The sequence below is a fragment of the Pinus tabuliformis genome, chromosome 4_1, assembly GCF_031772625.1.
Source record: "Pinus tabuliformis cultivar Carrire ecotype Pingquan chromosome 4_1, CPIR1, whole genome shotgun sequence".
Classification (NCBI taxonomy): Eukaryota; Viridiplantae; Streptophyta; class Pinopsida; order Pinales; family Pinaceae; genus Pinus; species Pinus tabuliformis.
This window is the reverse complement of record NC_142303.1, coordinates 992,661,840-992,679,366: the sequence shown is the minus strand read 5'-3', so window position 1 is coordinate 992,679,366 and position 17,527 is coordinate 992,661,840. Positions and strand designations below refer to the sequence as shown.

The 17,527-nt window shown below is 35.8% G+C and overlaps 1 protein-coding gene and 1 long non-coding RNA gene across 2 annotated transcripts in view; both read left to right on the top strand.

The window, feature by feature from the left end:
• Positions 1 to 7,490: 7,490 nt before the first annotated feature.
• Positions 7,491 to 17,527, top strand: part of LOC149179481 (Ankyrin repeat family protein) — a 48,782-nt gene continuing 38,745 nt past the window's right edge. Inside the window, exons 1-3 of the mRNA XM_089420681.1 lie at positions 7,491 to 7,803; positions 12,250 to 12,306; positions 12,405 to 12,472. Of these exons, the coding sequence (XP_089276807.1) occupies positions 7,726 to 7,803; positions 12,250 to 12,306; positions 12,405 to 12,472 (203 nt within the window). The 5' untranslated portion in view covers positions 7,491 to 7,725. The remainder of the gene's footprint in view (positions 7,804 to 12,249; positions 12,307 to 12,404; positions 12,473 to 17,527) is intronic.
• LOC149179482 (uncharacterized) lies at positions 7,833 to 8,639 on the top strand. Its single transcript, XR_016258288.1, has 2 exons — positions 7,833 to 8,167; positions 8,284 to 8,639. It is a non-coding gene; the product is annotated as an uncharacterized LOC149179482 (long non-coding RNA).

The window sequence follows — 17,527 nt, the reverse complement described above, 5'->3', positions numbered from 1 at the left end:
GCAGAGTTGCAATACTCCCATCAATTTGAGCGATCAAGTTAACAGGGTGTTGACTGGACCGGACATGTTGGCGGACATGAAACAAAAAATGCAGATTATAAAGAAGAATATAGAGGCAACACAAGATAGGCAGAAGAGCTATGCAGATCAGAAAAAAATGTTCAAGGAGTTACAGGTTGGGGAACATGTGTACTTGTGCATTAAACCAAAGAAGAGCTCCTTATGGATTGGATCATGTGCCAATATGGCACCACTGTTTTGTGGACCCTTTAGTATTGTTGAGAGGATTGGCCCAGTAGCCTATCAACTTGCACTGCCTCCAACAGTGAAAGTCCATGATGTTTTTCATGTCATTGGTTAAGAAGTATGTTAAATATGTTGATCATGTGATTGATTGGTTTGTATTGCATGTGGAACCAAATAGAAAATTCCAGCTGGAGCCTCAGTGTATATTGTAGAAAAAGGTGTTCATGCTCTAGAACCGAGCAATCGAATAGGTTAAAGTGCAGTGGAAGCACTTTGGGCCCGATGAAGCTACATGGAATATGGTGGATCAGATGCAGGCTATGTATCCTTCATTGTTTGTCTGTTGAGGAAAAGTAGTTTTGGTATGGTGTTTTGGTATCTGTTTGGTGATGCTTTGGTATATGTACATATGTATATGGATGTAAATACCGCAATGAGCTAGGTTATAAAGATCTAATAAGCAGTATGGGTGTCATGTCATTATGATGTTATGCTTGTTATGTTGTCATGTTGGTTTGCTTCTCAATAGGGTGATCATTATAAACACTGCATCGAGCTACGTTATAAAGCTCCATGGGCAATATGTTTGTTTTCTAGCGGTTTTACTAAGGTATGGATGTGGTTGAACACCGAGGACAGTGTACTCCAAGGGGGAGGGTTCTATAACAACCCTGGTGAAAATTCCATATAATAAAAGTTAATAAAGGAAAAAATAATAACCACAGTTGATGGGACACTTATTCCAAGCTGAATGTTGGACAAAACATCCTAGTGTGGGTGTTCATCGGTTTAGTATGGCTAAAGGAAATTGGTAATGGCTAAGGCTTTAGAAAGGTAAAATGGAATTTTTGGCACATTTATTTATGGAAATAATAGAAATTAGGAGAAAAGGAAGGCGAAAGGTCACAGGTTGCATGTGAGGAGGAAAATGAAGGAAAATAATTGAAAATGAAGAAAATAGAGGCCTAATTGATAAAAAGGCTTATGAGGATTAGTCTCTAACCTTTTGTCAGTTCAGTTTTGGAGCTCTCTCATTATTCTCTCTCTTTCTCTCACTCTTGGTCACTTAGAATTTTCTTGGAGCATTTTGGCATTGGATCAAGAAAGGCAAAGAATGGAAGAGGAAGAAGAGATCAGGCAAGGAAGAGCAGGATCAAGCAACTACAACAATATTCTTTGCAGGTATCAATTTGCATGTGTATTTTCCTTTCTAGATTTGACATGCATGGTATTGCATGTGGTTATTTTGCTGTTATGGCATGGGTTTTCCCAGGTGTGATAATGTTTTCAGCCTAGCCTTTCCATTTCCGGATAGCCATGGTGTGATGGGGTTCTCATGTTTTGGTTGAGCTGGATTGCCAAATGGATTTGAAGCTGAGTGAGGTGGATCTGAGAACAATAGATCACATGGCCTAGTGGTCCTTGAACCGGGCTGTGGATCACAGTAAAGCCATTGGCTTAGTAACCCCTGAGCTCGATTGTGGGTTGCGATAAAGCCAAGATTGTGTTGCCTCGGTGGGCCTAGGAATCCTTGCCGATGAATGGCAGGATATACGGTAAGGCCAAGAGGTGGATTGCTCTTTGTTGGGCCTAGTAATCCTGGGTTTGGATATGCAGTAGAGCTTGGAGAGTGGGTCTCGGTTTGGGGCCTAGTGATCTGGTGTGGATTGCGGTAAAACCTGAGAGACTAGGAGACAAGAAAATTCCTCACGGTGTAGGTGGATAAATCCGATGGCATCCATGCTTGTTTGGCTTAGTGATCGGGCGTAGATCATGGTAAAGCCTGTTATTACATGTTCATTGTGTTGGCCTAGTGATCCGAGATGGATTACGGTAAAGCCTGGTTTCTATTAATGAGGGTGAGGTGGTTTAGCCTCGGGATGCCATGGTTGGTTATTTTGGTTTGAGTCCCACATTCATGCTTATAATATGGAACGGGGGTGAATAGATGAAGAGAGGTTTGGCTCAACCATTCTATGGTCGGGTGGAAGGTGGTAGTCCCATCCCAGGTTTGGATTTTGCATCATCAATATGAGGTCATTTCTCCTTGTATTTCTATGAGTATTATACTGGTTTATATGTGGATCATATGGTTGTGATTTCCTTGGTATTTCTGTTGCTATTATGCTGGTTATGTATGCGTTTTATGACAATGGCTATGTATGGCTATCATCACGTTTTTACTTGTAAATGAATGAACAATGTATCTATGACCTAATAGACGATATTGCAACAAATGATATAAGGGAACAATGTTTCATAGCGATTCTCAGATAAGTATGAGACCCCTATGCTTAAATCTATTTTTTACACCTATAGATTACATATTCGTGATATGTTTGATGAAATGCCTGTCATGGCTAGTAGGGGTCCGGTTAAGGGCTTGTTCAAGTATTTAAATTTGCATCATTGTTTCCTTGTTATCTCTTTGTTTTGAAGGTGTCATTCAATTTTGGGCAGTGACTTGGGCTTTGGGCCTGAAAAAGTGGCTCAAATCCTAGGGACATTGACACAACACTAGGCAAAATAGTCCCTGAACACTGGCATGCCTTGGCATGAGAGCGTTCAAAGCCTCCTGGATGTTGTCAGGTCCTTATCATGGGAGCGTCCAAGGGTCAAGTTGTCTAAAACGTCAGTGGGACCCAAGGGCTAGCTTCCTGAGTGGTTGGGATGGTTCCTGGGGGTCCTGTAGCTGATGTGGAAGGTTTGTATCTTGTGTTTCTGTCGATTCCACTTCCTTAAGGTCACATAGGAGGTTGAATCGAATCATAGTAGCCTCTCGTCACATGTTTACCTCGGTTGGTCGGTTACTTGGGTAGATGTGGGAGGACGGTGTTACACTTTCACAATTTCATGGTAAATTGGTGGCTCACCTATGTGAGGAAATAATGACTAGAATGGGAAACAAATCAAGAAGTTGAACTATGGTGACTTTTTCAGTAAGGAAATAATGACTATATTGACAAACATATGAGGGAGTTGAATCATTGTCACTGTTCAATTTCCCAACCATTGTTTAACAAAAAGGAATAGATAAAGGAAGGGGGAGTTGGAATAGAAAGGGAGAAGATCTCATGAAGTTGAAAAGGAATGAAGGAATAGAGGGAAGATGGATAGTTGGGTGCGTCTAGTGGTGAAACAAACGAAACATATGCAAAATCATCGTGCAAAGTAGGAATTTACACATATTGTTGAATAAATTGTTGTGTATGTGAATAAGAAATGAAAATTATGATGATTTCATTTATCTTGTTTTTTTGTAATTTCTTAATTTCTCACCGTATTTGTTAATATTTAAATTATTTAACACTAATGTCTAAGTAGTTTTGCATTTTATGGGCAGAGTTCGAGTTCCTATAATTGATTGTGTACATGATTGTAATATAGCTATCCACTTAATATGATTGTAATATTATTTTTTCTTAGAAGAATAATAATTATATTACTTTCAACAATCAAGGCTCAAGTTACACCCATAGGCTAACAATTACAAAGTCAAAGTTATTGTGATGCTTTACCAATTGTATCTTCTTCAAGTATTGGACACTTAATTTTTTTTTTGTTTTTTTTTTGTTTTTTTTTTTTTTCCAGTTAGCGATACTAATATTTAAATGGAAACTTTGTACAAAATCATAATTATTATTATTATTTTTAATTGGAACAAGAACTTCTGGAGAATTGGTAATTCAAAAGATTGGCTGTCACAATTACACCATATATAACTATTTCATAAAGCCACAAGCAAGCTAGTTACAACATGTTTCTAGAGACTTGAGCCCACACAATTGAGGAAATGAATTATTCACCAAACCACTTGAGCTAAGATCTTTTAACTACAAAATCAAAATTATTACAATGCTTTATAAATTGTATTTTCTTCAAATCTTAAACCTTTTAAATAAATATTTATATTAATTATATTTCACAATTATAAATTTTCATATTAACATTATTACAATTTGAATTTTTATATTAGTTAATATTGAATAAATAATTGATAAATGAAAAGTAAAATTGAATTTTAACAGTTTTAGGCTATAAACTAGCTAAATTGCTTGATTATTAAAATAATGGACATTGCTTGATTATTGAAATAATGGACATGGTGGTTGGAAATTTTTTTTATTGTTTTTGTCGAATTTCTCTTCTTTATTATTAGTTTGTAATTCTCTCAACAGTTGAAGAAATAATCTTAATATTCTTTATCTTCAATGCCGCGGGTCTTTCATCAAGGTGCTCATTCTTTCTTCTATCTCCTTGATTTAATTTGTTGTACTTTTTGAGCATCTTTAAGATTATTTCGACCATGTACTTTACAAAAACCCTTTCCTTTCCATTGACCTCCTGTTCAAAGTGAGTGATTTTCTTCTACTTGTTTATAAGGCTCTCCACATTGATGAGTGTTTTAAGTTTGGTAGGAATATTTTTTAGTTAGATTTTTTTGTTTTTGTTTTTGTTTTTGTTTGTTTGTTTTTTATTATATGAATTTGGAAGTATGCTTAAATTTTTTAATGAGAATTTTCTTTTTTGGTTTAAAGTCATGATATAAACTTCGTATTTTCAAAATCATTTTTTAAAGTGGAAAAATGTTAGGATTGCCATAGCGATTGAGATGATTATGAGTTTTATCACTCATTATGTTTATGATTATATAATGAAGTTCTCCATTCCTAAAAATATAAATACTTTAAACAATTATTTGATTTCATGGAAACACTCACTCAAATGTGAGATCCCTTATGCATAAAATAATTTTAACCATTACATCAAACTACTTTTATGAAAGCATAAACACCGAAAAGAATGAACTTTTGAAATAATGTAGTAACTTTGTTGTGATGGTAAAGTTAGGGTGGAGTGAAATTGTATCATCATAAGAGTAGAGGTAAGAGGTGAAGTTTTATAATTTACTTTGTGAGGTGAGATGAGAAGTAATCTTAGAATTTGATTCACTTTCATATATTAAACAAAAAATTTACTATGGCCAGTTTTTTTCACTACCATTTGATTTACATTTATGCAAATTTATAATAAGTCGTTTTTTCTTCAAGAGACTAATGTCTTGGTGGGTGTACTATTCTTATGTGCGTCTTCGTGAGGGAAGGTATTTGACCTCTTGATGATGGTTTTCCTCCATTGTCAAAGAGACCTAACACATGTCCAACAATGTAAATTAGTTCTAATTGTATGTTGACATGATATTTTATCATTTTAAAGTAACATATTGAAGTGACTTTACCATAGAAAGATAATAAACTTTCACAAAAATAAATAAATCATATTATTATAATGATGTTCTATGCAAAAATGAGGAGCATAAAATAATGCAATACATAACTATGTTAAAGGGACTTATACATGTTTTAAAGTCCAAGGTACAAACCTTATTGTTTTATGACATGCACAATGACTACAATGTGGAATCAGGTGTATGAAAAAATTCACCTAGATTCCACAAGGGACACCATGTCCTCTTACATGTGATGCACTCAAGATGATGATACCCATGCATATATGATGTGCAATAGATGATTACCCTCTAGGCATATCCGATTATACAAATAAGAATGTTGATCCTTATTTATACAAAAATATTACATAGTTACACAAAAAGTATCACATAATTGCATAACTTGTATGAAATTCTATTGCCAAATTATATATTATTTCCTTTTTAGACGCATATATACATTACAATCACAACACAACACAAAGATGTTTTAGGGCATAAACTACAAATCAAGCATGGTTGAAATCCTAAGTAACCCTTATGTACCTACCCAATATTATATCCACTACTATGAAGTTCCATTACCTTCAGTCTCCTACTCTATCCTCATTGAAGATCATACAATGATGTTCTTAATCTTGACATTTTTGGGTTTGAAATGACTAATATTGGTCACAACCATTGACATTATGCCATTATGCCGTTATGTAAACTAGTTGTGATTGCATCCATATGCACAATCTTAGATAACTTGAATGGACTCCAAAATTTGCTACTAGAACACTCCAATGTGTGCCATTTATTTCTCTCTTTATCTTCCTCCTGATGTTACTTAAAGACAATTCTTATAATCTTGTTGTCATCCACATCGTTCTTGATCTTCTCTTTCATCCTTATTCCACATAAAACAATCATTCAAATTAGTACCACAACCACCTTGAAAAAAGGCAAAGAAGACAACTCAATGAGATTTTTCCACAAGTAGCCACCTACTTGATACATTAATGATGAAGAAATAAACATTAAAGACTTTTTTTTTCTAATTAATTTGGATCAACCTATATCCATTTTAAATCCAAATCTACTAAGTGTCGAAAGGGTTTACTAAGTGTCGAAAGGGTTTAAGTTCGAAGTTAATATGGATCTAAGCTGATACTCTTGCATTCCATAATGGATTTTCTTAAGTCTTTAAATAAGCTTCATCACAACAAATACCATGGACCATGTAATACCAAGGCTTGTAAACCACCATGGTAAACCCATCAAATGACTAACTCAAAGCGATCTTAACTAGTCTATGTCCTAATTTACTTTAATTTAATTTTTCTTTAATTTTATTTTAAATAATTCGAGTGAGTCAACATAACATTACATTACATTACGTTACGTTTTACAATATTTATATTATACTGGGTTGTAGAACGCCTCCTGGTGCAATGATGACCTTTATGTTTTTGAGAATAAAGAAAGTGAAAATTTGGTTCATATCTTTCTAAAATAAATTGAAAATTTGATTCCAAATTTCTTTTTAAAATAAATTAAATCATTTATTAGATAGAGTAAACCTATCATTTTTCTTTCCTATTGGAATAAGAACAAATTTGATTTTTCATTATGGAAAATAAATAAATAAATAAACACATATGTTTATATAAAAGCTCTTCCAACTAGTTCAGACCATACATATATTCATTTTGGAATGTGATGCTTTCACAGATATCATAGACAGTTATGACATAGACAGTTATGACAGTATGTTAGGTTCAATTCCTTAGCATTGTCTGATGCTTTTAGCTTCAATTCCTTAGCATTGTCTGATGCTTTTAGAGACATCATAGACAATTATGACAATATGCTAGTTTCAGTTCTTTGACATTGTCTTTTCAGTAAGAGAACTGTTAAATTGAATTGCAAAAAAAAAAAAAAAGAAAAAAAAAGATTGATAATTTCATGGACTATTTTTAATCCCGTAAATATTAAAATATCATTTTAAGTATGGGAGACCCATTACAAATTAAGCCAACTCGGAGAAACGAGGGAGCCGATATGTGGTTGTATTACTTGGACTGTGAAATCTAGTGAAACGCTGCAATCAATTGGCAAGGAATCGACTTTGGCTTAGAATCCACGGATTCTATTTATTATATATATTGTTATCAATCAACAGCAAAGGAGAAACTTAAAATTGATCTCACAAAATATAATTTTGCTGAAACAAATCTTGAGAAAAGAAAATTTTATAGGACACGATGGCGGAGCCTCCACCATTTCAAGAGGCTGCGCGCTGTGATGTATGCAAGTGTAGTTTCAACGCATTCAGGCGTCGGGTATAGCTCTTTTCCCTTTTTTTTTCGTATTGGAGAATTGGCATTTTTAATGTTCTTTTCCAAGGTTTTTGATGAATGGTTGCTTAATCTTTTGGATATAGGCTTATTGAGTGTTTTTTAATTATCAAATTGGGTACTTGTTATGTAAATGGGCTTCAGAACGGCGCTGCTTCCATTGGTGGACAGTGCTTCAGGGACCGGCTTCAAAAGTTTAATTTTTTGGGTATTTGTCTTGGGGTTGTTCTCAGCACTGGGTTTGTCTTGAATTTCGTGAGGAAATCATTGTAGACCATGGATTTGGTTCTGAAGTAATATCCAGTAATCCCAAAATGGCGATTTGTTGCCATATTTGTATACATGCCAAGTAAGTTGGGAACAGATCTGTTTTGACATGACTTGATTTCTGAAGTTACCCACATGTCTAGTTACATTACGCAACATTACCTTGGCCGGTGCTCATTAATCTTTAGAATGATGCAGAGATGGATGGTCATTGGCATCCATGCAATCAATTATCGGAGCCTTTGTCAAGACTGTGGCGGTAGAGTGGGCCTCAATACTTGTGTTTTAGGTGCTTGATCTGATACGATACATGCTTTATTTTGAATTGGTAAAGGTCCGGGATCAAACTTAGCTCCATGCTTAGTAGGTATAAGCACGTTCTCAATGCTGCTTGTGAACATTCAATCATTATGAGTTTGCTTTACTCCTCTGGATGATCTGGCACACTCCCTTCCAGAGATTATAGTGGTCTGGGTGACTAAGTCGCTCGAAAGATGGAGGGTTGAATGGTAAAAGCACGATAGTGTGCGTCTGTTTGCCCTGAAGACACTAGAGGCCCTATCCATATGGTACACTATTAATAACATTTTCGTTATTAGATTATTATGTAGAACCAATATTTTTCCAATTGTAACACTGACTCCACAAAAATGTTTCAAGAAGGTATGACATCATGAACAATAAAATTGTTTCATTTCTTTTCCTGTGGTTTCTCCTCTCTCAGTGTCTGATCCTGAATGACTTTCTTAAGTTAAGGGAAGCTGACATAGAGCCAGCGTTTGTTGTATTCAACAATTGCGAAGTTACCAAACTTGCAAAAGCATCAGCCTGCATGTAAAATTGAACAGTTGATCTAGACAATACATTAATTTTTGCCAATGCTGCAGCATTGTCTACTTGAACCCTTCACAAAAAGATACAAGCCATAGGCAACTGAAAGATATATATTTTAAACTGCTTAGGAATTGGGATCATCTCTAGTGAGATTTGCGAAGGCAGTGCATTCATTCTCTCCGTGATATATGACAGCATATTGGGTATATTTGGTACTAGTCAAATATATGTCTAATTTTGCTGCTTGTAGCACTAATGACAAATGATTTCCCTTCTTTGATGAGGTGGTACTGGTTGGCTCTCCAGAGGAAGAGTGCATGTGTAAATGAGATAACAAACAGTTTTCCTAGTCTCTTCCCCACCGAAAAAGTATGGCATCTGCCTCCAACGAGTACTCACTCTACATACTTTTGACCTAAAAAAATTGAAAATACTAGATCGATTAACATGGTTCTACAACTGTCTGCAATACCTTAATTGAAATTTTATAGAATAGCAGATTTTTTTTGTTGTTTCCTTTTTAAACTGTCATAGTGTTATCCTTCTAGAGATGAGCGTTTAGAGCCAATATTAAATTAATATTACTATGCAAAAAATCATCATTATTGAATTACAATGGAATCGTCTATCTGTAGTATCCCGGACTATTTTATTGTAAAGGAAGCCTCGATCTTTTCAATATGGGTAAACAAGCAGTTGGGTTCCTCGCGAATGGAGCCAGGGGTCTCATGGTTTTTAAGTTATAACCAACATGCTATCTCTATTTTAGATCCTCCTATTATCAATTTATTGCAAATAAAAAGTGGAAGAATGTGGAAGCATGTTGAAAGTTTGAGTGAGTTTGACAATCCCTGACATAGTTTGTATTTCAGGTGCAATGAATGTCTAATAAAAATTTTCTGAAGCTTTGACAATGTTTGGATAATGGTTGGTTATGGACAGTTTTCTTACATTTGGCACTCGTCTCTCCTTGTTGGAGTGGATCACACAGCCTACTTGTAGATTTTCCTTTTCTACTATATGTGTGTTAGAAATTCCAGGCTAGATAATATCTTGACTGTGAAATTACTACCACATTCAATAAGTTATTCTTCTTGTTATTAATTAGCAGAGTATTCTATTACAGTCACTGAATTGGGAATATTGAAGTTAGGGAACTGCCATCGACCCCATGATATGAAAGAACGGGAAATTAAATCTGGTGATCAGGGATGACTAATCTGCTTGAGCAAGTATTTTTCTGTAAAGATCATGTTTCATGTTTGAAATTTGAATGCAAATGGACAGACCTCACAGATGTTGATTTCTGGTAGCATCGGATGTGCTCTAAGCCTCAAAATTTGCAGGGAGAGTAGGACACATGTATTCCAGAATACTGAGAAATTGTTTTGGAAAATTCCACCCGGAGAAGGTTTTATTAGAATAATTAATTATTTTTAATGGAGGCCTAAGTCTAAACTTAGGAAATTAAAATAATTAAAGGGTATTAATCAAACTGGGGTGAATCTTCTAGAAGAAGACGAGGATCAAACCAAAATGATCTAAGCCATTGATTAGAATCTAATCTGGGCCGTTGGTTCTCAATGAGAAGATTATAAGAGGAGGCTTGATGGACATTTGGAAAATATATCGGAGAGAGATTGAGAGATCGAATTTCTCAGAGAGGGCAGTGCAACAGTTGTTAGAGAAGATATTGAAGTGATTTCTTGCAGTGAGGGGCAGGGATAGTTTCCGGAGGAAGAATCCCTGATCCGGGAATACATCGCAGAGGAGACAGAGAGACATCCAGAAGAGGTAATGCAGAGGCCACATTGGGCAGCGTAGGGCCACGCTGAGGCAGCGCAGAGCCTGAGAGGAGATCCGAATTTGCTGGAGAAGTCGAGTTTCACAGCCAGAAGTTGGGGTGTGAGACCGGGAGGGCCGAAAATCGAAGTTCTAGAGGCAAATCGATCAGCTGAAGGAAAGATGTAGTTCCCAGAAGCTGTGACGCAGTGATTGCGCAGAGGTAGCTAAAGGCTAGTCATTCAGTGGCTGGATCAGTACTGGATCGCTAGTGATAGTGTGAGGTATATCTCACTCATCTATCTATCAGTCAGATTCTCTGTATTGGATAGCCAACAAGGCATCCAAAGATTGTATTCAGAAATTACTGCTTAATAATACAAACCCTCAGCTACTGCACCGATTTTCCCACATTGGTTTTTCCCTGGACATTTGTCCAAAAACAACGGTGTCATTTGTGTTGTGTATTTCTTTCTTGCTCAGTTCTTGTTTCCGCATATAATTTTAATTGGTGAAGACTGCAGAGTATTAGTGTCGGTATTTGCTGTAGGATGCAGTAAATAATTTGTTCAATAATTCGACAAATAAAAGAAAGTTAATCAGTTGCTGCAGTGGTGATTTGGGGTTTCTCGAATTTTCACAACAGAAGTGTAAACGCCTCAATATGGGACTGTATCAATTATTGATCACTATGTTAATTGCAGTAGGAATATTTATTGATTCCTTTAACCGCGTAGATGTTTTCTACACAGCCGTGAATGAACGTAATATATTAAATTATGGATATCATTATGGTAACATAACTCTGGCAATTTCATCATGTATTTTACATCTGGACCTTCTACTAGAACTTATTTATAAGTGAACAAAAGCTAAAAAGGAAAAAAATTATAACCGAAGACAAGTATTTGTGGACATTTGTAAATAGCACTTAGTAGGATTTTTGAAACCTAGAGCTGTGAATGTATATTAAATATTAAAGAGCATGATTTTTATCCAAAAAGAATACTGGGTTGTTAACTTGAAACTCTTCTCCAAGTATTTATAATAAGATTTTTTTTTTTGGAATGTAATCTATCTTTAAAGTTTAACTGTATATGTGTGAAATTGTGAATCAAAAGGAATTTGGAAAATAGACGGGCAAGATTCCCTCACAGAAACATTTTGTCTGTCAGAGAATGAAGAATGGAATATACAAAATCTGTTAGAGAGTTTCTCTCAGATATTTTATGTAGTTGTTGTGTTTCTGCTAATTCGTAGCAGAATATGAATTTACAGTATAGAAGAGGTTTTGAAACTTAGAGGTTGAATATAACAAAGTAGTATATTGTGTAGGTTAGGCTCTGTTTATACTTGAGTTTCTGATAGTTCTTCTGGTAAGAAAATTCCTTATTAAACATTTATCTGGATTATAATCTCATCCTCATGCTATAGTATATTTTCTGAAGGTATATGCAAATTGAATATAATAATATAGTACTGAATGTGCATTTTTTCTGGGCTCGGGAAGATGAATCACTGATAAGAAGTTGACTCTTGTTGATGCAGCACCATTGTCGTTGCTGTGGTAGGACTTTATGCTTTGAGCATTCATCAAAGCAAATTGTAAGTTAGTCTTTTAGCCTCTATATCTTTGTTATATACTGTTTCATTTGATCGCTTTACTTTTAATATTAAACTTGTATTTGTGCTGAGCTGTGCAGCCGTTGCCACAGTTTGGAATACAGTCTGCTGTTAGAGTATGCCATGACTGCTTCAACAATTCTACACAGTGAGTCTTTTCTTGTCCCTTTCTAGGACAGTATTGACTTTGAAGTTTGAACACAAAAAATAGGTGGTCATTCGCGTTGTTTTAGGTGTTTTGTTCTTAAAGGAACAGTGTAAAAGTTATTCTTTTGATCTTCCTTTATTTTTCAACATCTCATTTTTCGGTATCATTTTTCTTTGCTCCACTTTGTATAATGTTGCACTATTTGTTATCCTATGGTTCTATCAAATTTTCCGTGTATCCAAGCACCTTTAGTTGCATGTTGGTCTCCCACAAACTCTTAAGTTAAAACCTTGTCGAAGATGTACAATAGGGTCAAGTGGATACATGTTTATGACGATATGTCCCTAATTTTCATGCACATTGCCAATTGCATATAAAATGAGGCTTTTGTCTTGTTTTGACAAGGTTGTCACATTCAAAATACATAAGCTGAATTCTCATTGATAAGGTCAATCATTGATGTGGAAAACTTTTAGGGAAAGTAGTGGTTCAGCTATTGGATCGTTCAGTTTTCAGTCCATATTCTTTGGTAATTGTATAATAGTATGTAAGCCCTCAAGCTTGAATCATTCTTGATTTTCTGATGAAGGAAATAATCAACAGATTTGCTCAATGATATGCTTGAAATTGGTTTGTAAAATCTTGAAGTATACTCTGTACAGTGTAATCTAGATTCTGAAAAATTTAATTAAACCTGCTGCCTTCCTCTATGCTTTTGACTAACGTCAGTAATTTGGTTCTTATAAGACTAGTCTCTCTAATAGATTAACCATTTGTAAATGAATGATTCCAAGAGATCTTGTAGATGATGTTCAGTAAAAGATTAAAGGTGGGATCATCAGAGTGAATGATCTTCTCAGGGAGTTTGGTACATCAAGCTTTGCTTCCCACTTTAGTTTTCTTTGGTCCGTAAGTGATTAGGATTTGGTTGGTTAGAAGGGTTTCTCTGTCTTCACTTATTTTATTGAGTTTGGTTAGATTTTGGTATATAGTATATACCCATTGCTCAGTAGGCATTCTCCTTCAGGATGAGCAGATCCATTTCCAGCACATAATTCCTATGCAGCAGTGATTGCTGTGGATGAGGGAGGGCAACTTGTGTGACTCAAGGTTTTAGAAGTTGGAATTGGCTGAGGTTCAGACCGGACTCACGTTGAAATCAGCCATGACTCAATTTATGGATTGGTTTACTAAAAAATACATGAAAGGGATATATTCTTGTACGGCAATGTAAATCCAAATCATTAAAGATCATTTATGTTTAGCCTGCTCATGTATGTAGTCTATATAAGATATATACTTATTACCATGTAAAGGTGTATATAGCATGTTACACCTTATTTTGTATAAGGTACCACTTTGTGAATTCATGACATTGGTGGGATTTGTTGCTGGTACCTTTTGAGCATTGGACCTACTTGGGGAGATACATTTTCGTGGGACTCTTTCTCTTCATGGCATTGGACCATTTGATGGAGGTCTTTGGTATGGGGGGAATCTCATCTCTCCTTAGTTGGATGATTGTGCTTTCTGGTTTGGTGGTGTTCTCACATGTGCTTGCCTTGTTGGCCACCCCTTGGTTTCTTATTTGATTGTTAAAGAGCATGCTATCTCATTATGGCGTGGTTTCGATATACTTGTTTCTTTTGGATATGCTACATTTTGTTCATGGATGATGGGTCTAGCCCCCTCAAGGGGTTAGATGATGACGATGTTGCGAGTTAGATGTTTCATGATATTGTTGGAGTTTCCTAGTGCCTTTTGCATGTTGATGTTGTATTATTGGTGTCATTAGGTGGTGGTGTTTGATGCAGATCTCTTGTGTTGATATGTGGTGGGGACATACTTGATGTTTGGATGGGTTAAGACATCTATTGTCCCCTTCTATTATGACGTCAATGTGGTTATATGATGCGTGTTGTGCTAGTACACTTTGCCTTGGTGGAATTTCCCTAGGTGATATGATGTGATATTGTAACATTTGTTCGATATTACCTCGGTGGAATTTGTTGATGATGTTAGTATCCTCGTGGATGTACTTTTTCCTAAGTTTGAGTTAGATGAAGGGGTGGGGGTAATTACATACATCTTTGGTGATCAAGCCTTCTCATAAGGTTTGACGAGGTTTTATCATGTTATAGTCCTTTGGTGATGCACCTTTGGTTCAAACATATGTTGAGCTTCTATTTTATCATTATATTGTCATTTGTTGAGAAACCAAGTGTAATGAAGTTTCACACCTAATTTCTCTTCTTGATAATTACTTGTGGATATTAGATATCTTCTTATCACTTCTTATGTATTCTTCATCAAGCAATTATACAAATGTTCAAATTTTCAGGAAAATGTAGAGATCACAAAGATACAAGAGACACCAAAATTAGGCTTGTAGCCATGACAAAACCCAACAATCCTTCTCTTATAGAATCAGATCAAAATGAGAGAAATCCAAGACCAAGATCAAACTTCCACCAAGATACCAAGTCCAACCCTCCTCCAAGTCACCTCCAAAGTCAAAGTCAATGCTGGTCAAACTGCTCCAAATCTGGTCAAATTTCTGAAATTCGGACCTACAACAAGGGGCTGAAATTTGGCTTGTAACTACCTCGGAATTTTCGGTCTCTACCACAGAAAATTTGTCCTTCCACACGTGCGAGCTGGTACTTAGTCAAAGATTCGGTCAAAAGGGAATATTCTTCTTTGTTTTGACTTCATCTTCTCTCTCCTTTGACTCAACTTTCTCTTCTTCTTTGTTTGGTTCATATGTGCTTCTTGTTGTGTTGTGAATGTGTGCTCCAAGTAGGTCGAACTGCCTCTTATATAATACTATCCATGGGGTTCAAATAGGTGTGACTCTGTTGGGCCAGACCGACTTGGTCATCTTGTGGACTAATGACTCAATCTAAAATTCAAATATCTTTTTCTTACAAATGTCCAAATGAGACATGACTCAAACACATTTTCTTTTGACTCATAATAAATTCTTTTTGACTCTTTTTGACTCTCTAAGCATGAAGAACATGATTTGATAAAAATATAATAAATATAATAAATACATCAACGATACATTTACATTATGAAGATCGAACCTAGTTACAACTTCAACATCATCATGGTGGGATTATTGCTATGAGATACAACTTATTTCCACGGTACAACACTTTTTGGAATTCAGCCCCCCTTATTAGCACACATGTTCATGTTGATTTAATCAACTAGTGACAGTTGGGAGGTTGGACTATGGTTTTATTTAAGCATTAACCTTTGGGCACACATGTTGAGGTTCATTTAACCATTTACTGGTTTATTTAATCCATTTTATTACCTTGGAGGTTAATTGCTTGAGCACCCTACTTCGCTTCACAACTGTTCACACTTGTATGGATTTATTTGGGGGATATTTAGGGATTCAATGGAGCATTTGTCTCTTGGCACAATTTCCAAGGCATGCATGAATTTTTTTATTATTGGTGATGTTCTCTATGGCGTGCTTTTTCTTGTGGACATGGTTTGGTGGGGAAATCAGTTGATGGTATTAAGAAACATGTGGTTTGGGCAACGGATATACCATTCACACTTGGAGGGGTTTATTTAGAGGAGATTTAGGGATTTAGTGGAGTGTTTCTCTATTGGGCACAATTTCTAAGGCATTCATGGTTATTTTATCATTGATGGGGTTCGGGGAGGTTGGCACACTTATCTAGGGTGTACTTTCTCTTGTGCACATGGTTTGGTAGGGAAATTAGTTGATGGTATTAGGAAACAACACATGGTTTTGGCATGGATATTGATGAGTTCGAACCACCTTTGCACTTCTTCATTATGCGTAGTTCACATGGAGATATTTTATGATTTATTGGGTGGTTGAAACTTGATGTAGTGACACGGTACAATTTTCTAGAGCGCATCTCTCTTAGGTGTGCTCTCATCTTTATTGCATGGATATTTCAGCTATAGTTGTCATCTTTTGGTCTTCATTATGGAGGGACCTCACTTTTTTTTTTAATAAATAGATATGAGAGTTTTATTAAAAAAGAAAGCTGGGATCTAGCAAAAAACTGTAACATTTCTTCTGAGTTGCCGATATCCCTTGTGGGTTTGAGATTGGGCACGATGACTCAATCCAAACCCTCAAGCGAGAACTCCATAATACAAAAAAAATATTCTCTTTCCCACCAAAGATTTTCCACAATACTCCCAAGATCCAATACATTTGTTGTCCATTTCTTACTAGTTATCGATTTGACTTTGATCGGCTTCTCGTTTTCCTTGGCGAGATGTTTTTGCCCTTTTTCCCAACTTGAATCCAACCCATATTTTTTTGGTGGATCCAGAGAGTTGCTCTTCTGAGAATGGTCTTTGCTTTCTTCATCACTTTTCCCATATGCCCTATCAACCCAAGAAATTACGTTTCCAACTTTGTTTCTTGAAATCTCAATGCGGGATCCAGAGTTCACAAGGATTTGCTGGGCTTGATCCTCTTCTGTTTCTGAATTTCGTGGATCCTCTTTGACATGCATTTCTTCCTGACTGTCTTTTGCTTCCATCGGGTGGTCCTCTTTGACATGCATTTCTTCCTGACTTTCTTTTGCTTTCTCCTTGTCTCGAGTCTCTTCTTCCTTGTATACAGAGTAATGTTTTATCTTAGCACCTTCCCACCACTTGGGCCTTTGGTTATTTTTCCAGGTTCTATTATTTTGCAATTGCTTAGGGCAATTCTTGATGTCAAGCCCTGTTTCATAACACGCTTGGCATCAGAATGAGACATTTTCATAGTTAAGCTTCTAAACCCATACATAATATGGAGCTGTTAGATTTATCTCGATAGGAAAACCTTTATTAAAATCCATCTCCATTCATATTTGATCATAAGTCTTGAGGAAGTGCTCAATTTTTGAACTACAGGAATAAAATTTCCCTAAAGCGTTTTCAATAGAAGTCAATGTAGGGGATTCTGAATATGCAGGGGAAGGTTCAAAATTCTTACCCAAACTAGAGTCGAGGAGATTGATGTCGTAACATGTTTGGGTAAGAATTTTGGTAAACACTTCGGAC